General features: G+C 42.5%; 1 protein-coding gene across 2 annotated transcripts in view; it reads left to right on the top strand.

Moving 5' to 3' along the window:
* Positions 1 to 22,623, top strand: part of CTNNA2 (catenin alpha 2) — a 1,094,935-nt gene that overhangs the window by 155,185 nt on the left and 917,127 nt on the right. For both annotated transcript variants that reach the window (XM_086964426.1, XM_086964427.1), the window contains exon 2: positions 18,958 to 19,110. In XM_086964426.1, the coding sequence (XP_086820552.1) occupies positions 18,958 to 19,110 (153 nt within the window). The remainder of the gene's footprint in view (positions 1 to 18,957; positions 19,111 to 22,623) is intronic.

Below are 22,623 nucleotides of genomic sequence, written 5' to 3'. Positions count from 1 at the left end.
CCCCAACTCTTCCTCCTCACCAGAGCGGTCTTCTTCCTCTTCTGGTAAAGGCTCACACAGGTCACCCCTATATTTATTCCAAGGTAACCATATCCTGTTCCATTTGCGAGGGTTGGCTCTTATCTTATAAACCGCTCGCTCGGTTACCATCAACCTATCCGTGTGTTTGCACCATTGAGCCGATGTCGGTGCATCCGCTGCCCCCCATTTCTGCGCTATATCACGCTTGGCCACCATTGTTCCTATCACTACCCACTGCTTCCCCTGTCGTGTTAGATCAGTCTTTCCCCATATATTCAGCAAACAGACCCTCGGGTCAGGTGTGAGCGAGACTTCTAGCGTTTGAGAAATGGTCCTCATAATGCGTTTCCAGTATTCACTAATTATCGGGCAACCCCAGAGTGTGTGTAGCAGTGTCCCTTCTTCTTCACAGCCTCTCAAACAGTTTGGGTGATCAGTCCTATGTATTCTGTACTTTTATTGTATTCTTGATTACCACTTGCTCCCACTAGATGATAAATTGGAATGGAAAAATCAGATTTGAAAACCACAAATAGGTAACCGGTAATACATAAAATTTAAGAAACACAATTATGGAATCATAAATAGGTAATCGCTATTTCCAGCCACAAAAATAGTGATAAGATAATAAGATTGAGTATGCATATCTATTTTTGCAAATGGAAACAAAAAATACTTTGGTGTGTTTCCTGCTTTCCTTTTCGGAGTAGCAAACCATTGTGCAACCAATTTAGGAGTGGCAAAAACTTTGTACATTAGGCCCTAATTGTGTAAAATTTGTAGCGAGAGTGTAGTTTTCAAACTTGTGCATTTCAATGGTGGTGGAAGGATACACCAAAACAACCAACAGAAAGAAATTGAGAATAAAATGCCCCGGGGTGCGGGTCCCAGATGTGATTTACAATTGTCCCGAACCAATGTCCCAAGGGCCCTGAGTCACAGAAAGCTGTTGGCTGAATTAGGCTCAAGCAAAGTCCTTTATAGTCAAGGCAACTGCAATTATGGTACAGGGGAGGAACACATTATGCACTAGGATTTCCTAATTATATTGAGGTAATATAAATTTTATGGTCATGTTGTGTTCCCTAGCGAGTACCCCACCGACTCCATGTACGAGTTAAAAGTGCATGTAACTTCCCTCCTGTACCAGCTATGAAGACGCAAATACATTTGCGTCCAACGTTAACTTGTCCTCTTTCAGACCCACCATGAATGGGTTTGATGGTCCGTTCCTAAGTATGCTATGCCAACGTCTTTTTGAAGTGTACTCCTACGTTTTTCAGCCTGGCTGAAAGTAGGCCCTGAATCTCTGCCACCGAGCCTCTTTTCTGGCTTCTGACTGCGAGGGCCTCTGCCCAAGCAGCCCCCGTACCCGTGAACTCTGACTTACTTCTAGCGCGGCCCTCCGTGCTCAGCTCAGCCTGCTGCCTGCCAAGATTGACTATAACCTTCGAGTTATCTGTTTTCCTCCCCGAAGATACATTCCAGCCTGCTAGCTTCAGTAAACATCCTTCCTCAGCTACAGGGCTAAAGGGCCGACCTGTCTTTATGCAAGTAATTCATAGCCTCTGTTGCCATGCTTCCATGGAAGGCCCCATGCCCCCACGCTTCTCATACAGACACTCAGGCGCTTATACACGCACTCACAGCAAGTATAGAATAGCTTCTGCTCTAGAGACCTTTCTGCCCAGATAGCTTAGTTCCTAAAACATCAGATATCAGATATGATAGAAGCACAAGTTGATCTGACATGCCAGACTTCTGTCTCTTTCCGTCAGTGTAAATGTCAAGTCCCCTGCACCCCGTCTATCACACGTCATGCAGCTGCGCGCGCATCCAAGCTTCCGATTTCTGCTGACATTGCAACATTCTGTTAGCACCACCCCTTGGTGCCACCCACTTGCGTCACCTATCAGTGACGTTTCTAGCACACACGCCTAGTTACGCCTAGTTTACGCCTCTTGATGATGTACTAGCACCACGTGTATACTGTTATCTTGTCTTCTCTCAGCTGTCACGCCTCTTACATTGAACATTATGATGTAAATCAAGTATATAAGCTATGTATTGTCAATAAACGACGGCGCGCTCATCTATCCCTTCTGACACCCTGTGTGGTGGTCAGAACATGATATCCTGATTCCTTTATGAGGAATAAAACCCTTAGAAACTCTTACACCACGGACTCTGTTTTCCTTCATTCCGATTGAGTTATTATTGATTAAGTACTTACCTGCATAGAAATTAAGAGAGTAAATTAATTATTTACATCATTTTGGCGCCCGAATAGGGACACCTCCCCCACCTCACGCGCCGGAAGGTGCGTTGCAATCCGTGTCCCCTGCCATCAGTTAGACGGACAACACGTGTACTGGCAGGATTTCCTGCATTCCCCTCTGACACACGGAGGTGACGAAGACTGCGATCAGTGCCCAGACGAGGCGGTGAGGAGTGCGGAGGATCCCGACCAGAGCCCAGCCGAAGGAAGCAAGGTCCGAGGTGTGAAGAGGCCCACCAGTTTTCCGAAGTTTTCCGAAGTTTTCCGAAGTTTTCCGAAGTTTTCCGAAGTTTTCCGAAGTTTTCCGAAGTTCCGAGTCGAGTCCAGTCGAGTTTCCGAGGCCTTCTGTTTTCCGTGCTTCCCGGTGAGTACCATTGCTGGGTCGTATCTAGACGGGTTTGGGTACGCAAGTCCGGTCTGCACTGTTTTTAGGCAGTGTATCTGTACTGTTTAGCAGTATATAAAGTATTCCGAATTTCTGCACTGTTACAGCAGTGTATCTGTATCGTTGAGCGGTACATTCAGAGTAGGGGGAAGTTAACTATGTCTTTAAATATTTCATGTGATTAATGTCGTGGTATGAATGTGATTGTTTTTGTGCATTATTGTGTTTTTGTATAAATAGTTACAGTTGACATTAAGTATAAAGGATCAAGCATTTCAGTATCAAGTAGGCACAATGCCGTTTTTTAACAAATTAAAGCAGATAGGAACTAGGAAAGGGATGTTAGAGGAAGAGATTCCAATCCCCCCTAGGGACACTCCAGGTAATTTTATGTATAATAAACATGGCATAGACGCCATCCTGTATCTAGAGTTATGGACCGATTATACCAAGCACTTAGAGGAAAGATACCGATGGCCAGTTAACGGAACATGGGATGCCGAGTGCATCATAAAGGTAGAAGAAATATTACGGAAAAAGAAAGCTAGACAATCTCAGAAAGACGCCATAGAATTTTGGCGTAAGGAATCACGTAAGCGTGCTGATAGAGCACTCCGTAGAGAAGACAGGCTTAAAGAATCAGAAAAGGCCCAAGAAAACGAATTAGTTACTGAGGGAATTCGAGTAAAAGTAGAACAAATAGATCGTATCCTAAATGGCAAAGTGAACAACATGTATCTTTTGGCCGATGGTACCCCTGACGCCATTTCAGAAATACCGAAAAATTTGCCGTCACCATTAGTTCCAACTAAAGTAATGCATAAGACTACTAAAGACATATTCCTAAATTCATATCTCGAAGATGTAGCGCCAGCTTACACCAATCTGCCTGTTCGTGCCCTGCCTACTGACAGGGCCGGGGGTGGTACTGCCCCCCAAGATCACTCTCAGCCGACACCGAAGAAGACTAGTCCCGTTCCGCCAGCTCCGCCACTTCCCTCACCTAAAACTGATCTGCCGAAACCACTTCAATCAGATCCTACTAAAAGACAAATTCAGATACTGACTACACACAGAGATAATGCCCAAGTTTCCGCTTCAGGAGGTGCGACCGCGGGTCTCCAGACCCCGCCACCGACTCACAGATTAAATCTCAGAGGTATGCAGAGTCCTTTTACGCACAGATCCCCCCGTTCTTCTAATTCATCCCGTCTTGATGCACTAAAAGAAAATATGTCAGTTTGTAGATATGATCCAGAACCTGGACAGGACGACTTAATGATATTAGCGTCTTTACGGTTAAGATCTGCTACTGATAGTTTGTTATGTTATGCAGGAATGAAGGAGCACCTAGATAGAATATATGAGTTCGTTCAAACGGGAAAGGACCCCGACAGTATTAAGGATGCCCTGGAGAAACAGAAAGTTACCATGCAAGCACTGATACTACGATTTTTCATAAATTGTCTAATAAGAGAACGAGACAGGCCCGGAACAGAGCAGAGTGAATTGGATGCATTGAACAAGTGGGGTCAAAATATAGCTGATGGAAAACATGACAGACAAAATTGCATAGAGGCCATGTATAAAAAGATCAAGAAAGCAGTGATAGCAGTACACGAGAAAGAGAAAGAAAAGGCTCCCTCCGAGGAGGAAGAAGAATCTGAAGAACTAGAACCGACTACAAGCACTATAGCATATGTAGGTAGGGGAAACTACCTTAGGAAAGGTGTCCGTCCGGAAAGCAAGAGAGTTTTCTTCTCTGCCTTAACGAATCCGAATTCTGCTGAGCATCAGTTCCAGGAAACTGATAAACGGCTTCGAGATCGAGTTGGGTACCATGTACTCAATTCTATGGATGAACAAGAACTAGCCCGATCAGCGGTATCATGGGCCGAAAATGCAAACATATATAATGATGACACGGTAGCACAGACATTTCTGAACCTCTCCCCCGACGAACAGAAATTAGCAGGGGTATATATGATTCAACACCTTCTCATCAAATACAGAAAACATTATTCCGATCCAGGTCCCTTACATGAGACACTAGAAGCACTACTGATGGATAGATGGAGAGGCCTAAGCACTAAATTAGTTCAAATAATTCTAGAACAACGACGCAGATATGACACCTTTGTAAGTCCTGAATATGTTCCCGCCCCACCTCCAGAAAGAAAAATGTACCATATGCAGTGCGGGAGTGGTATAGAAAGTCAGAACCCCTTGCGAGAAGTGCACCCTGTTATGGGTGAGGATAAAATTTTGAAACGCGTGTATGTACACACGCCTCTGACTAAGTTAGAACTGTTAGAAATGAAGAAATTAGTACCGTGCCATGATAAAGACCCTGCAGGTTTTCATAGAGAGCTCAAAGACATGTTACTGATGGGGGACTACACATATGATGATATCATGAAAATGTTGAAAGTATTATTGCCTACGGGTATATTCGAGAAATTAAAGGAAAAGGACTGGGAGGTGGGAGACGCAAAGATTGCCTGGGCAGAAATAGAGGATGAAGAAAAGAAACGGGTTCCAGGGTTAGGCCTTGGGGACAAAACTAAAGCATTACCAGGTTTAATAGTACAGGTCCTGCCCAGATTATTGACAACTAGAAAGGAGGATTGGGACGCAATCTCGTCCTGTAAACAGAAACATGATGAAGATACTAGCGACTTTTATTCTAGATTCGAGAAATGTTTTATTATCAATAGTGGCCTCCAGCCAAGTAGCGAGTCGTACCCACATCTTTTTGTATCAAAGTTAGTCGAGAATTCCCTACCGTTAGTTAAAAATAGAGTGTATAAAGTCGAGAGTACATGGCAAGCAAATACGCCATCCCAGATGTTACAAATGTTACAATATCACCAGAATAGAATTAGGGAAGAACAAGACCAGGAACAGAAGCGCATGAAAGACACGAAAATGAAAATGTTAGTAGCCCAGACGGTCCCATCCGACAGTCACAGGAAAGGTACGACCCAGACAAGTCACACTGCAGCTCCTGTGAAAGGGACATGCAATTATTGCAAGCAGCCAGGTCACTACGTACACGAATGTGCAGTTCTGAAACATAACATAGCGACAGGTAAAACTAAAGAAAGACCGCATCCTCCTAGACAAGACCATAACCAGCATCAGTCTACACAGAATACACAGCCCATGCATGCATCTGCACAGACAGCACAAACCGTAGCAGTACCACAGCCACAGCCCATTGCTGCAACTCAGCAAGTCTCACAACAGATGTACCAGTATGCTCAGTCTGCTTACCCCGAATATTCCCGATATACATGAAACAGCCTAGAGAGGGAAGGTGGCTTGCCTCTTATCGAGATTCCTGTAGATCAAGAAGGTCCTTATGTACACAGTCAAGTATTGGGGAAAGATAGAAAGTTTTTAATTGACACAGGGGCAAGTCGCACTACAATAAGTCATGACGAAGTTCCAGGGGCACCCCTCTCAGGCTCACAAAATGTTTCCCTTGGTTTTTCAGGACAGCCTATTGTAAATGAAGTATCAGAACCAGTTCCCCTGGCTGTGGGTCCGTTATCACGCGTTACAGACCTGTTACTAACAAAATCATGTCCGGAGAATCTATTAGGAATTAAAACATTGAAGGCTCTAGGAGCTATAATATGCTGCTCCCCGGAGGGGGTTAGACTCTTTCTGCGGGATTTCAAGGGTCATTACGTCCTTCGTGAGTTTGACGTCAGATTGAAAAATGTACCTGATTACTTGTGGGCAAAAGGCCCAACTGATGTAGGATGTATGCACATTACACCATACCGCGTTACCCTCAAGGCAGGTGTTGTATTACCCAGAATCAGACAATACAAGTTACCACCCGATGCTGTAGCGGCTTTACTGAAAATCATTGAAGAGCTCATTGCCCAAGGAGTGGTCGTCGAGACCGACTCCAATATCTGTAACTCACCCATCATTCCGATTCTTAAACGTACTGATCCCAATGCACCGCCAGTATATCGGCTGGTGATTGATCTTCGAGAATTGAATAAATGCATTATCCCACAGTATCCTGTGGTCCCCGATATATCATCTCTATTGACTGCTATTGATTCAGAAGCAACGTTCTTTACTGTAATTGATCTCAAGAACGCCTTCTTCAGCGTGCCTATTGATCCCGAGAGCCAATATCTCTTCGGATTCTGTTTAAATGGACGCAGTTTCAAATTTTCGCGCGCACCTCAAGGATTCACAGAAAGCCCCAGCATCTATAGTCAAGCACTGAAAAGACAACTAGATTGTATTCAAATGCCAGTTAACACCGCTTTACTACAATACGTCGATGATCTGCTGATCACCGCACGAAGTGAGCCCGAATGTGAAAAAGCATCACTGACAGTTTTACATTTCCTGGCCGACAAGGGACACAAGGTGTCTCCTTCGAAGCTACAATTCTGTGTTCAGCAAGTTGTGTACTTGGGTCACTTGCTGTCCAAAGTGGGGAGACAGCTCACTCCCGATCGCATTCAGTTAATTGTGAACATGCCGCAACCCAAGACACAAAAGGAAGTGCGGGCCTTCATAGGCCTCACCTCGTACTGCAGACAATGGATTCCCCAGTATGCATTTCTAGCTAAACCACTCATCCAGTTAACGACACAGGAGGCAGCGACTTCGACTGTCCTCCCTTGGACTCAGGAACACACACAAGCTTTTGAAGAATTAAAGAAAGTTTTATGCCAAGCACCAGTTTTAGCGACACCATGTTACAGCAAACCGTTTACACTTTTTGTTACAGAACGTGATGGTACAGCGTTGTCTGTCCTCACTCAAGACCAAGCAGGTTCACACAAGCCTTGTGCTTATTTTTCTAGTACATTGGATTCAGTAGCTCAAGCACTCCCTGCGTGCTTAAAGTCAGTAGCAGCAACAGCGTTAGCAATAAGACAAAGTGATTCAATTGTTTTAGGTCATCAGTTAACAGTTCAAGTACCACATTCTGTAGAGGTTTTGTTAAACAGAACCCAGACTCAACACTTAACTATAGCACGACTGACAGGTTATGAATTAACACTATTCCAGCCACACATAGAAATCAGACGTTGCAGCATCCTGAACCCCGCAACACTGTTACCTACAGTTATGACAGATCCAGCTCCGCATGATTGTATAGAAATAATTAATGCAGTAACTAAGCCTAGACGAGACTTAACAGATGTCCCATTGACAAATCCAGACCTGACACTTTATGTGGATGGTTCATGCATGAGAACAAGTACAGGAGAATTAGTGGCCGCGTACGCCGTGACCACTGAAACTGAAATTAAAGAGACACATCGTATTGACACCCTGTCTGCTCAAGCAGCAGAGCTCATCGCTCTGACTCGAGCCTGTATTCTAGCCAAGAACAGAAATGTTAACATATACACAGATTCCCGCTATGCCTTCGGAGTTGTACACGACTTCGGAGTCCTCTGGCAAGAACGAGGTTTTCTGACTTCCCATGGGGCCAAGATACAACATGGCCCCCTCATTCAAGCACTGTTAGAAGCAATACATTTGCCCTCGGGCATATCAGTCATGAAGTGTAAGGCACATACTAAAGTCACAGATTCTGTTTCCCAGGGTAACGACCTGGCAGACCAGACAGCAAAACATACAGCATTGACTCACACCCAGACTACTGATGTGACAAAGACAATAGTACAAACACAGTGTATGACAGTTAGAGATCCCGCCCTAGACGTAATTGACATCCAGACACATGCTACTCCAGAGGAGATAAAGAAATGGACTGAACTAGGAGGGATTCAGACAGACCAAGGTTGGGTGACGAAGGGAAAATCTATATGGTTTCTCCCCGACTCAATGGTTCAAGTCATGATAAATACAGCACATAGTCCTGCCCATCTTGGAGAGAAAGCCATGTTAGACAGTTTACAGAATCTCTGGTACAACAAACACTTACGAGCAGCAGCAAAACAGAAAGTGCGTACTTGCATGATCTGTTGTCAGTTCAATCCAGGTAAAAGTGTCCCTGTTGAGCAAGGTGGATTTCATCCTCCCGATCACCCTTTTGAAGTCCTCCAGATGGATTATATCCAGATGAATAGCTGTAGAGGATTTAAGTATGTTCTTGTAATCGTTTGTGCTCTGTCCCGCTGGACCGAAGCATACCCAGTCCCAGACTACACTGCTCCGACCACTGCCAGACAGTTGGTTCGTGAATTCTTCCCACGGTACGGTTTGCCCCGTGTCGTGTACTCAGATAACGGACAGCCGTTCTCGTCCGAGTTGATGAAACAAGTTTCCCTCTTGCTGGGATATCAGTGGAGGTTCCACTGTGTCCGACATCCCGAAGCAGCTGGCCTTGTAGAAAGGCATAATCAGACACTAAAAATCCGTCTTGCCAAGATCTGTCAGGAAAAAGGGGTCGACTGGATAGTCGCCCTGCCCGTGGCACTATTCTACATGAGAATGGTCGCCCACTCAAGATCAGGGCTATCCCCGTACGAAGTGGTCTTTGGCAGACCGCCGAATATGTGGGGGACGCCCGTTCCGAAAAAGATCACTGATGTTGATTGTAACATGTTGACAGATTACCTTGCCTCCTTGATGTCTGCACTCCAATCATGTCGTTCACAGGTTGCCGCAGCCTTCCCTGACAACACCGATGTAAAGGCGCATGAGGTCCGCCCAGGTGACCTGGTAGTCGTCCGGAATTTCGACCGGAAAAGTCCGCTGGAGCCCCGCTGGAAGTCTCCAAAGACCGTTCTGCTTACCACTAGGACCGCCGTGAAAATCGAGGGGAGAAAGGGGTGGGTCCACACGAGTCACATCAAACTATGCAATGAACTAAAAAACGGACTGAAACAGGACTCTGACTCGTCCACCCCCACCAAAGACTGTGTTGAAGCACAAGACGTTACTGTGCCTAAAAGAGAAAAGACTCCTCAAGAACTTTACCGAATGAAGCTTCGATCTAGCAAGTCAGACAGTTTAATTGTTTAAGTCCTCCCTTAGGTGAATCGGTTAAATAGTTTCTGACATGTATCCCCTAGATCGAGTTAGAGAGAGAGAGGAAAAGAGAAGAACATATTGCAAATCACTTCGTAGTCACTGCATAGTGACACTAATAATCATGTTTATTCTGAGTATTCTAATTATTATTGCCAGCATTCTGCTTCCTATGTACTGGCCTATTTTCAGGCGTGAACAATCTGCTTACAATGTCTCTGCTGAACACACTTTTAGTGAACTTCCCGCACATGAACTATCTTACAGACTTGCGCTGCGCAACAATACATTCATTAGTATGTTACACCATTCCCATCAGACAAGTAATGCTACAGACTGCTGGATATGTGGCCGACTCCCTCCCTACCAGAATTACAAGGGAGCTCTGCCTCTCTTTCCGTACCCATTCACTCACAATGGCTCCTGTGGAGCATGGTTCAAAATAATTAATTCTTTAGATCCTGATATTGCTGTTTTCGATGGGGGCTGGGTTTGGGGAAACTTGAACTTAGTCCTGCTCAACGTCTGTTATCCGGATAACGAGGGACTTCCCACTCGAATAGGAACTGATCTAGAAAATGAAGTATATGGATTAGGTAATTACACAATTAGCCTTATGATCCTCACTGTTGAATCTGAAACTGCTCCAGTTTTGCCCCATATGTTAGTATTACCAGTCACAGGTGAATTATGTGTTAGCAAGAAAGGTTCAGTACACGTAGGTCATAGTAAATGCACTACTGTGGTCGAGTTCAGTGACCATGGTAAATCGTCTTTTAAGGCTACCAGTCATTCCTATTTTGTTTGTGGTCATACCGCATACATACGTTTGCCTCCAGATTGGGATGGTACCTGTTACATTGCATTCCTTCTGCCACCTGTTTTCCTAGCTCCTCCTGATTACCATAGAAATACGAATCTAGCACCGAATAGACCCAAAAGAGATATTCCCCTTGTCGACTACACAGAAACGGCATGGGAACAGTACACTGATTTCAATAAAGGATTCTTTTTCTTCCTAGGACCTGTCCAAAACAGTAAATTAATACGCAGATTAACGAGAACACTTGAAGCAGTAGTGAACGAAACTGCCTCCGCTCTAGGTAACTTAACAGAGGAGCAGTCCGCTATACGGACTGTTGTCCTTCAAAATCGTCTTGTGATTGACGTCATCTTGGCAGATAGAGGTGGAGCCTGTAAGGTCATCGGGTCAAGTTGCTGTGTTTTCATTCCACAAAACGCACCATCTGTCTATCAAGCTATCACCCGTTTACATAAAATTGCAAATCAGATACATCAGAATCCAGGCACCTGGACTTGGTCCGGTTGGTTCTGGACTACGTTAACGGCTTGGGGATGGAAGTTCTTATCCTTCCTAGGCATTGGTCTTGTTATAGTATTCAGTTGTTGCCTATGCCTGCAGTGTGGGCCAGCGATATGTGGACTGTGTGCCACATCCTGCATTGAGCATTCCAGTTGCCTCTCAAACAGTCAAAGAAAGAAAGACGAACATATAATGTTACAAGAACAAACCGATCAATTTATGAGGATCGATATATCATGAAGGGTCCGTAGGGAACAAGGAGGGAATGAGGTAATATAAATTTTATGGTCATGTTGTGTTCCCTAGCGAGTACCCCACCGACTCCATGTACGAGTTAAAAGTGCATGTAACTTCCCTCCTGTACCAGCTATGAAGACGCAAATACATTTGCGTCCAACGTTAACTTGTCCTCTTTCAGACCCACCATGAATGGGTTTGATGGTCCGTTCCTAAGTATGCTATGCCAACGTCTTTTTGAAGTGTACTCCTACGTTTTTCAGCCTGGCTGAAAGTAGGCCCTGAATCTCTGCCACCGAGCCTCTTTTCTGGCTTCTGACTGCGAGGGCCTCTGCCCAAGCAGCCCCCGTACCCGTGAACTCTGACTTACTTCTAGCGCGGCCCTCCGTGCTCAGCTCAGCCTGCTGCCTGCCAAGATTGACTATAACCTTCGAGTTATCTGTTTTCCTCCCCGAAGATACATTCCAGCCTGCTAGCTTCAGTAAACATCCTTCCTCAGCTACAGGGCTAAAGGGCCGACCTGTCTTTATGCAAGTAATTCATAGCCTCTGTTGCCATGCTTCCATGGAAGGCCCCATGCCCCCACGCTTCTCATACAGACACTCAGGCGCTTATACACGCACTCACAGCAAGTATAGAATAGCTTCTGCTCTAGAGACCTTTCTGCCCAGATAGCTTAGTTCCTAAAACATCAGATATCAGATATGATAGAAGCACAAGTTGATCTGACATGCCAGACTTCTGTCTCTTTCCGTCAGTGTAAATGTCAAGTCCCCTGCACCCCGTCTATCACACGTCATGCAGCTGCGCGCGCATCCAAGCTTCCGATTTCTGCTGACATTGCAACATTCTGTTAGCACCACCCCTTGGTGCCACCCACTTGCGTCACCTATCAGTGACGTTTCTAGCACACACGCCTAGTTACGCCTAGTTTACGCCTCTTGATGATGTACTAGCACCACGTGTATACTGTTATCTTGTCTTCTCTCAGCTGTCACGCCTCTTACATTGAACATTATGATGTAAATCAAGTATATAAGCTATGTATTGTCAATAAACGACGGCGCGCTCATCTATCCCTTCTGACACCCTGTGTGGTGGTCAGAACATGATATCCTGATTCCTTTATGAGGAATAAAACCCTTAGAAACTCTTACACCACGGACTCTGTTTTCCTTCATTCCGATTGAGTTATTATTGATTAAGTACTTACCTGCATAGAAATTAAGAGAGTAAATTAATTATTTACATCAATATGACATGAAAAGGTAATTTTTGTGACCTTGTGACCTATTGCAACAAATTTTGTGATAGTATTACTTCAGAGTTGTGTCCTTTTATCACATGTTAACACTGGCAAAGATGCCACCTAATTAGCACCAGTCTAACAACCAAACACAGCAATATGCAACTGAATGATGATCAGTTACTTTGGCGTAAGGGCCTTCTACTGCACAGCAACACAGATCTCTAAGATTGTAATAACTTTAGATTAATTTGAGCTAGAACATAAAATTAATTTAAAAAACAAATCTGTGGATTATGCAACAGATAATGGATTGTGTCAAGTTCATAAGTGGTGTGTTGTGGTGTTGTGGTGGAGTGGTGTGGCTCAATGGTTAGAGGTGGCAGACCCGTAAGCAGAGAACGGCCCAGGACCAGGGTTCAATTCCTGACGTGGCAGGGTCGTGGACCAGGGTCAAAACGGACTCGATAATTCTCGCCTCGGTGCCTACTCTAACCAGGGAACACACTCGGCAACTCTGGGCATTAAGCTTGCCTCATCTCTACAACGGCCCCCCACAGATGCCAGGGATGCCTGGTTTCACCTTGGAGATACCCAGAAAGGGACCATCTCACAGGGAAAATCAGGACGGGTTCCCCAGCGGTCTTCAGCGCCAGGATACTCCATGGAGTCGCAGTGCGCTTTACAAGTACACCCACATTTACATTTACATAAATATGCTGAAAATGCCTAGGCTGCAGAATCGCATAATTCCAGTGGCGCTGCAGATACTATATGAAGAATGTAATATGATTGTCAAGAATGGTGCAAGCAGAAGTTAAAAAATAATTAGACCAGTGGAATGATCAGCACCATTTGAAGAAACTGACTACATTAAGCAATTAAATAGATAGGCAGCAACAGTTAAAGATAAAATATTTCAAATGAAGCTATATTTTAGTACAGGCTAAGTGTACCCCCATATCAATCCAAGGTTGCTATCCATGCATGTGAACATAAACAGTCTTTTTTACATTCCTAAATATAGAGCATTTCCCTTTGTGAATTTAACCTTTTGCTTAGTAAAGCAAATTTTGGGAGATTAATTATGGTGGCTTTGGCAGTTTTATGCTGTTTGTGATACTGAGTTCATATTTTCTTATTCTGTTCTGACTGGTAATCCCAAATGAGGCACATATTAACGTATGTGAAAAGATACCTAGAAAGTACTGTGCTTTTCTTAATACAAATGTAACATTTGGCAGCATTTTTTGCGATATTCCATGTTTAGCACCTTAAAATGGGAAAAAATTGGGACTACCACATTATCTCCCATTCTGATTGGCAGAAATTCTTTAGAATGGGCAGCTAATGCCATACCTGACAAATGCCACAGCCAGCGATGCATTATTCTCAGATTACTTAGAATAACCTTTAGCATTTAAGGGCCATATCAGAAGTTTGTGTCTTGCTGGCTAGTTTAAATAGCACTTGAAACAAGTTATGAAACTCGGCTGACTAAGGATCGAGTCTTTATGGGGCTAGTAAGCCTATTTTGGGGGAAAACTCTTGTTTGCTTCCAAAACCTGATTCCAATGTGGCTGCTAATTGCAGATGTTTACTTCCCTAATTTGCAGTTGCAGTTGTTAAATTGCAGTATCACATGTGCTATTTGCACACTTTGTACACAGAGTAATGTGCCCTGTTGCAAGTCATCTATCTTGGAATACGATGCAATTTGTGAACCTTCTAATTTAGAAACATTGATTCAAATTAATGGCAGTCAATGTACACTTTTTGAGGGTCTTTCGTGTTCTAGTCCATGGGGCCTGATTCACAAAGATAAACTTACACTTTTGTATAAGGTTGCAATTGTTTACTATTCAGAAACGTATTTCATGAGTAGAATCTTTACGAATGCGGAGTCTCGGAACAAAAAAGATAGGACAATCCTATCTTTATATATGTAAAGTGTAAGTTTTACTTTGTGGATCAGGCCCCATGGATGTATTTATTGCATAAGAAAAATGCACATCTTTAGAAGTGTTCAATTCAAATTATTTGCAACTATCAACCTAAATCACATCATGAACTATTATTAGGAACACTTTCTAAAGGATAGGATTTTTTTTCTAGCTTGAGATGTTCACACCTGGGTTTGAAATAGGGGTGTGTGTAATTATTGGCATTTTCTTTTGTGTAATCATACAAAGTTTCAGATAACTAGTTCACTTGCCAATAAGAATATTTTGACTCTGGATGACATACACAGTACTTTTCTGTCTTTATTGATTTTTTTTGGTTATTTAATTTTATACGTATGAAATGTCTATTGTTTACGTTTAACATTATTCTTTCTACAAGATTACCAGATAATATGTTTCACACCGAATTTGCCCTCCGTCCCCTCCCACCTTGTAGCACCCTGTTATATTTCATTCATAGCTCGTACAGCTGACTTAAATCTCTCATTGTGTTATCATATGTTCATATTTTACATTGTTGTTTCCACTACATTCATTGTTTCCTTTACCCAGAATTCAGCGGCTAGAGTTTTACTGACAATCCCTACATTCTGTTCATTTGCCAAAAAACATGAAAGAGATGCACTGGCTTCCTGTTAACCCCTTCCATGCTCATGATGAGCTGAGCTCGTCATAAGCCATGGCGCTCCGGTGCTCATGGCGAGCTCAGCTCATCATGGCCCGTGGAACGCTCAGGTGCAATGAGAATTCCCCTGCTGTGCTGAGCGTTCCACGGGAGCCGGTGCACCTGTGACGAGCTCAGCTCGTCATGAGCACAGGAGCGCCGTGAATCATGACGAGCTGAGCTCATCATGAGCATGCGGGCGCTGGGCGCGCCCCCCTCAGCACAGCAGGGGAATAACTCCAGCAGCGAAGGGGTTAAGCAAAGAATAACCTTTAAGGTGCTGTGGTCTAACCTTTAAGACAGTTCGCAATCTTGGTCCTGACTTCCTGAATCAAAGTTTTAAATGGAACATTCATACTAGAAAGCTTTGTGCAGCTACTACTAATCTATTGGTACAACCCAGATTCAAAAAGGCAAGATGGGGTGAAAAGAGCATTTTGCTGGAAGCATCCAAAATATGGAATACACTTTCTCGGCATAAAAAACAAATCTAGTCTAATTTATTTCAGAAGGGCTGTAAAGACCTGGTTATTCAAATCCGGATAACTATTATACCAGCCTGACTGACACTCGCAGTTCATACATTACAGCGCTTAGTCACCTCAGGGCAATAATGTGCTATACAAATACAGTTAACATAACATAACATAATCTTTTTGTATTCTCCTGTTAAATGTTTTAAACAAACAAATTTAAAAATAGATCTCAACTGTAATATGTTATTGCTCTGGGAAGTGATGCCTGTATTATTACGGATAACTAGCGATTCCATAACCAAAGTGTAAAATGAAAATGAGAAAATGGATTATTGCAGTTATTGCAGGTCAATAAATACATAAAGAGCACATAGCATATTAAAACACGGAACACAGCCACGTCTGAAAATTCGGAAAAGAAATACAACCACTTCATACAGGTCTTGTCTTCTTTTTTCCAATGATTTAGTGAAGAACATTGTAAGTGTTCTGTGTGTTGTCTATTGTCCCCATACAGAAATTAAACTGCAAACTATAATTTCACAAACACGTTAATCCTATATCTTGCCTGTATCCCAATAGTGTGAGTACTTAAAGGTGTGGCAGTTCATTCAGACTTTGGTCCTGAGTCTGAGTGTGCTGGAGGAGTAGAATCTATTTGGCACACCCCATGTGGTATTTGGAATTTAATGGGTGCAATAAATAGCACATATTCCGGGTTTTTGGCAAACAATGCAGATTTTTGGGCTTAATGCTTCACAATCTGCATGTTATGGTGAACACTGTGCTGGTTCTCCAGTTGAATTCCGACAGGTTTGACCTGCTCAAATGTAATGAAGGCTGCGGTATTTAAAATACTTGGTAATTACCGATTTTGGTAAATATCACCCAACTCAAATTACTGACCCCTGTGCAAAAAGGGCTTTGCATAGGCATAAGAACACATTAACCCATTCATAACCAGGGCCTTTGTCCCCTTTGATTTGCAATGTAAAATTTAGCAAAAGTTAAACACTTTTCAAAGCATAACGTTTCATACATATTTGGTTACCACAACATATATCAGACATATTCTTAAAAATCAGTTGCGCAAGAAGCCCATTTGATTTTTAGTTGCATTTTTTGTAAGACACATGATTTTATTGCACTCTTGTGGGGCGAATTATCAATAACTTGCTCCGGATTTGTGTCACAAAAGTCAAGGTGACTACAAGGACACAATAAGCTTCGAGAGACCACTATCCTAAAGTGTCCAGCTGACACTGCGTACCACTTTGAAAATAGGCTGTATCCTATTTAGATCGTTGCACAATATGAGTCCAGCCTTCATTTCTTCAAGAATACAGAGTTATACCCTGAAGCAAAGTCTTAGATCAGCCTACATGAATCGTCTAATGGTACCCAGATTCAAGAGAAAGAAGGTGGGACGGGAAAGATTTTCTGTGATAGGTCGTCACATTTGGAAATCCCTACAGTTAGAAATCAGATCAGCAAACAACTATATGAGCTTTAAGAAGCTCCTGAAAACTTGGTTGTTCAGAAAAACATATGGCTAATTTTACTGCTGTAACCCTACCTCTCTCTACTTTAGTGCAAGAGACCCGTTGGGTGAACGTGCACTATATTAATACAGAATAACATAACATAATAAAGCCTCTAAGTGCCCTTCGCTGAGGTATTGGGGGTTTGCATGTGTACTCCTGTGTTTGCTTTGGCACCAAGATAAAGTTTGGAAACTTTGAAACTCCTTTGCTCCAGAGCCTCAGCAGTAACCCTTGTGAAAGGTATCTGGCCGGCAGCTCCACTATGTTCGATTGAATTTCAGGGTTGTCCCATGCAGAGATCTCTGAATTTCTGAAATAATTACAGAGGCACTTTCTGCGCTGGGACAAAGAAGAGTGTTTGACCAATCCTGAAAAGTTCCTAAGTACTATTGGGACCAATCTGCTTCCAGTTTCTGACAGCATTTTCCATGGCAGCAGTTTCAATTTCAGCTTGGATCCTTGTGGAAAGCACTTTCAACCCAAAAAAGAGACAAAATCCCTTTTTGAATTAGGACTTGAACACTTTTTCGAACTTAAATTTCTATGCTTTTCATCGGGACCTAATGCATCTGTCCAGGTCTCCATTCCATTAGGCCTCAATTTGTGCCTAGGTCTTGGTCTACTGCTCCCATGGATTATCATTGACTCCTCTTGCTTTTTGGCACTATTTCTACTTAAAAGTTTAAAAAGTCATACCTCTGGTTTCCCCTATTGGATGTTTTTCATTTTTGTGTGTCATTTTGATATTGTTTTCTTTATTAAATATTAGTATAGTTTTCTAATTTGGTTCAATATTTTAATTTCTTGTTGTTGTCCCTATCTTATCATTTTGGTACTGCATAAATACTTTACACATTGTCCTAAGTTTAGCCTATCTACTCTGTGCTCTAGCTATCAGCTTGTCAAGCTCAGGTTAATTTAGTTAATCTGAGGGTCCATCCTGTCAAGCATTTTGATTATTCCTGGAGATGGGCTGTCAGCCTGTCACCAACCCTGCATAATTTTCCAATTTCTTACCTGTGAGCTGTAGCATCTGTTGTATATTTTCTTCAGTTGTTTTTTCATTCTAGATACCCTTTATTTTCTTGTAATATGTATACAGTGCTTCTAACCTATCTATATAGGTCAATAATTTCTATTGATGTGCCTTAAATACCTCAGTTTAAAATATGTTATGAAACATCATGAATTAACTAACAAGGTGTGTCAGTATCCTGCCTTCTTGTAAGCCCAGATGTATCTATGTCTGTGTATTAAAGGGAGTGAAGTAATAAAATGGGATTGTAATATTCTCTTGTTCTCCTAATTGTTTACTGTGGTACTAGTCCATAATATATATCTTATTTAAAGATTGCCTGGTGCTCGCCAGACATATAATTTATATAAAATTAGAAAACATGAAATTGTAAGTTGTGTCATTATGTTTCAGAAGTTCAGTTTTAACGGTTTGGGTAGAAAAGCTGGGCCACAGATGCCAAAGTATTAACCAGATGAAGTGAAAGATAACATTCATGTGATTCAGCATGTTTGGAAGGAAATGTGGTATAGTGTCTTGGGCCTAGCTTGAAAGTTTCACTATTGGCCTAAATTCTCAAATATGTTGAAACAGAGATTTGAAACAACAGGGTAAATAAACCTCAATGTTCATTGTTAGAGCTCAGTAAGAGCCACATGAAATGTCCCAAATAAAACATGCATACAGTGTTGTAGAATTTACACAAGAGACTATTGTATTGTTAGTACAGTTCAGCTTAGAAATCGTCACCTGGCAGTAAACAAACTGGGATTAAGCATTTGATAACTTTTCTCCTCATTTATTGTTCTGTTTCAGTTGCGGAAAGCAGTAATGGACCACATATCAGATTCATTCCTGGAGACCAATGTCCCCTTGCTGGTTCTGATAGAGGCTGCAAAAAGCGGTAACGAAAAGGAGGTGAAGGAGTATGCCCAGGTTTTCCGCGAACATGCAAATAAGTTAGTTGAGGTAAGTTTATTATGATATATTTCTAATTTGACAGCACCCTGAAAACCTATCATAATGTAAATTAATATAAACATTAAGGGACTGATGATTCACAAATAATTTTTATGGGCAGGAATTAGTACTGCAGGAGTATTCTTTTACTTACTTTTTACATGCCACTGTGAACCGACCTTGAAACATCCAACTCCCTATTTGAAAAAGTCCAAAGAGGACGTGGTCTTTTCTGTTTGCATTAATTGTATCTGAATATAGCCTGAACATTTCCATGTTAATTCCCATTTTAGTTGTATTGTGGCCAATTCATGGAAGCATGTAAAGAGTACTAGAGGAATACTTCTTTATTTACTCCAAAATGCTTTTGTGAATAGGCTCCTCGGTGTCTTTCCACTTGTAAATGTAGAGTCATCACTGTTATTTATTCCCCGGTACAGGCTGCCCAAATTAGGAAATTTGACATTGCATGACGTGCCAATAGTCAAACAGATTTTGATCCCTCAAGAACAATCCCGGCTATATGTTAATACTATAATATGCGTACTGACTTATTTTGAGGACAGCAAATGATATTCAATGTATATATTTTCTTGATTTCTATAGCACAAATTCTCCAAATAGTACCAACAGTTTAAACCACAATGATACAATAAAACACAGAGAAAAAAGTGATAAAAAGTTGTATTGTATAATGTATTGGATGGAAAAAAAAATTCATGGTCCAGAAACAGATGGAAAAGATGAATTTTCAGAAATGTTGTAAAAGGGAAAAAAAGAGAAGGCTGGCGTCTTGCGTGGGTTTGCAGAGAGTCCAATAGTCTAGGTGCTGCACCAGTGAAAGGCCGATGACGTACTAGAGAAGTTTTACATTTTTGGGATTCCGCTAAGAGAGACTTCTTTCTCCTGAGACCATGTTATCCTTGGGATCTTCTGAGTTGACTTGTTTCATGCGCAGATTTATATAGGTTCATAGATTTGTACACTAAACAGCAGAGATTCGATTGTGCATGTGCTTCAATGTGCAGCGAGTGAAGGTCTTTCAAGGGAAGACAAATGTACAGTGGCAGCTGGTAGGGAATGGTGGGGGAATTTGGGGGGGGTTAGAAAAATAGGGAAAAAAGACTTACCTGCTCATCGCCGACCTGCACCTCTCCTCTGTCCTTGCTGATCTCCTGGCTCCCGGCAGCACCTATGCTCCCAGACACCCCTAGCCAATCATGACGCTGCTGTCACCAGCATGAAAGCAGCATTGTGATTGGTCTGGTCGCAGTTGTTCGCACTCAGACAGGTTGTGGGAGCATATGCATGTTCTCTATCCAGGCTGAAAATATTAATTTGGGGCAGATGAGCCTGACTGAGGAGTGAAAACCACCAGGTTAAATTTCTTCTTGTGTTTGAGATAATAAAAATTAACTCAATGGATTTTTCCGAGCGTTCTACATCAGGAAACCCTCTGCCATCCATTGCTGAGTTTTAGAGACATTTTTTAATGGAAAGGATGCCGAGCATAGATGAAGACTTTAGGGAAAAGTGGATGTTATCCACTTATATGAGGTGAGATGCCATGTCCGCTTGAATCAGAGCCCCTTACACTTTATCAAAACTGCAGATTTAAATAATGCTATGGGTTATAAATGTATGATGCCAAGCATGCATCAGGGTCAATGTTACTGAATGTAGTGTCATAAATATTTATTAAATATTCTTTTTATGAGATAAACAAATTCTGCTCAATAATGTGCACGTTCATATATTGGTTTGTACTCATTTCAAAAGATACATAAAGAACAAGTATTGCCCAAAAAGGAAGACACATGCTTTTAAGCAACATGCACAGTGTTAACAGCTTGGGGTTTTCCAGTTTTGAAATTGAAACGGTTGCAGTTTGTCATATGCAGCTACTAATGCTAAATGCTCAGTACCAGCTTATGCTTAGATAAAACCCCTAGTAAATGGCAACGCTAGGAGAGATTTCTTTTAAAGGAAATAAATAAACATTTTTGATCAGTTTTAGGTGTTATTCCCTCCTTCCCAACACCAATGAATACTTGCCAGAGGAGTAAAAATTGTAAATTGGTACTTGTATAGCGCACAACTCACTCGCAAGGGTCTCAAGGCACTTGTACAAATACCGCTGTGGAACCCGTCCTGGCTTTCCCTGTGAGGCATCCACTCCTGAGCACCCCCAGGGTGGAGGCCAGACATCCTTAGTGTTGTGGGGGCCGTTGTGGAGATTAAGCAAGCTATTGCACAGCGTTGCAGAGTCGGACTCTATGATTAGAATAGGCACCGAGGCGAGAATTATCAGGTCCGTGGAATTTTGAGCCCAAGACCCACCGAAGCGGGGAATTGAACCCTGGTCCCGGGCTAGACCTCTGCATCAGGGTCTGCCGCTCTAACCATTGAGCCACACTTCTCCACTGTACCTATTCGATTTGATAATATTGTTAACATATTTGCAGCCTGATGTCGACATGGAGTGTAATAGGAAAAGCAGTAATGTATTTCAATTAAACTTCTCCAGCAGTGCAGTGCAGCAGGAAGCCTTCTAGTGCAGGCGTGAAGCCAAGCAGAGGAGGTGTCCAGCAGTAACCCACTCGGATTGATTGGACAGCCCACGCAATTATTTTTAGAATATCAGATCAAAAGGTAAAAGCAACGAAAAGACAGTAATGACCCAAATTGGCTTTTTTGCACAGATAATAATCCGAAATAAGTAAGGTACATTTTTCCACTCAGTGTTTTCTACATTTGCTCGTGTTAATAGGGCGAAAAATCTACCAATGGCAATTATCTGAAATTAGGTTTCAATAAACAGGAACAGATCCATTTGGCAACCTGTGTTTTAAACAATAAGGCCCAAAAATACTGAGGAAAATCTACAGAAAGACATTTCTGCATACATATATTTATGGTTACACATGATTCTCTGGTTAAATGAAATTCAGCAACTCAAAATGAGATTCACAGCCCTTAGCGTATGTGCTGTACGGTTGTCTCCTTTATGCCTGGGAGCCCCATCCCCTGGACTGGGGCCAAAACGTATACTTTAAGGGGTGGGGCATGCAGTCCCCCTCCCTTAATTGTCACCTGGGGAATCCAAGCCCAAATTCCGATAAAAAGGGAAGGGCGTTCACGAAATGGTCCCCCTCCTCAAGTCTTAAAAGGCCCTTGGGACCCCCTTCCCCGGGCCAGATAAAATAAAACAGGGGAGGTGGCATGCAGCCCCCAATTCCAAAGGCCAAATTCTAAGAGGAGGGGTAATGCATGCCCACCCTGAACCTTCTGTGCTCTCAGGCACCACATTCACTGGGGCCAAAAATAGCAAAAAAGGGTACGGGGCTTGCGAGAATTTCTTGAATTGAACAGTACAGATTATAAACATTTTTAACCTTCATTTCTCGAAAACGTATGAACAGATTTACACCAAATCACAAAAAGCACAATCTGAGCACTAAGGACTAGCTTCCCGGCAAATTTAATGTAACTCCATTCATTAGTTTTGTGGTAGCTCTGCTT

This window comes from Lissotriton vulgaris, chromosome 3_2, assembly GCF_964263255.1.
Source record: "Lissotriton vulgaris chromosome 3_2, aLisVul1.2, whole genome shotgun sequence".
In the NCBI taxonomy this organism is placed as follows: domain Eukaryota; kingdom Metazoa; phylum Chordata; class Amphibia; order Caudata; family Salamandridae; genus Lissotriton; species Lissotriton vulgaris.
Note: the sequence above shows the minus strand (reverse complement) of the source record. Positions and strands in the feature narration are given on the sequence as shown.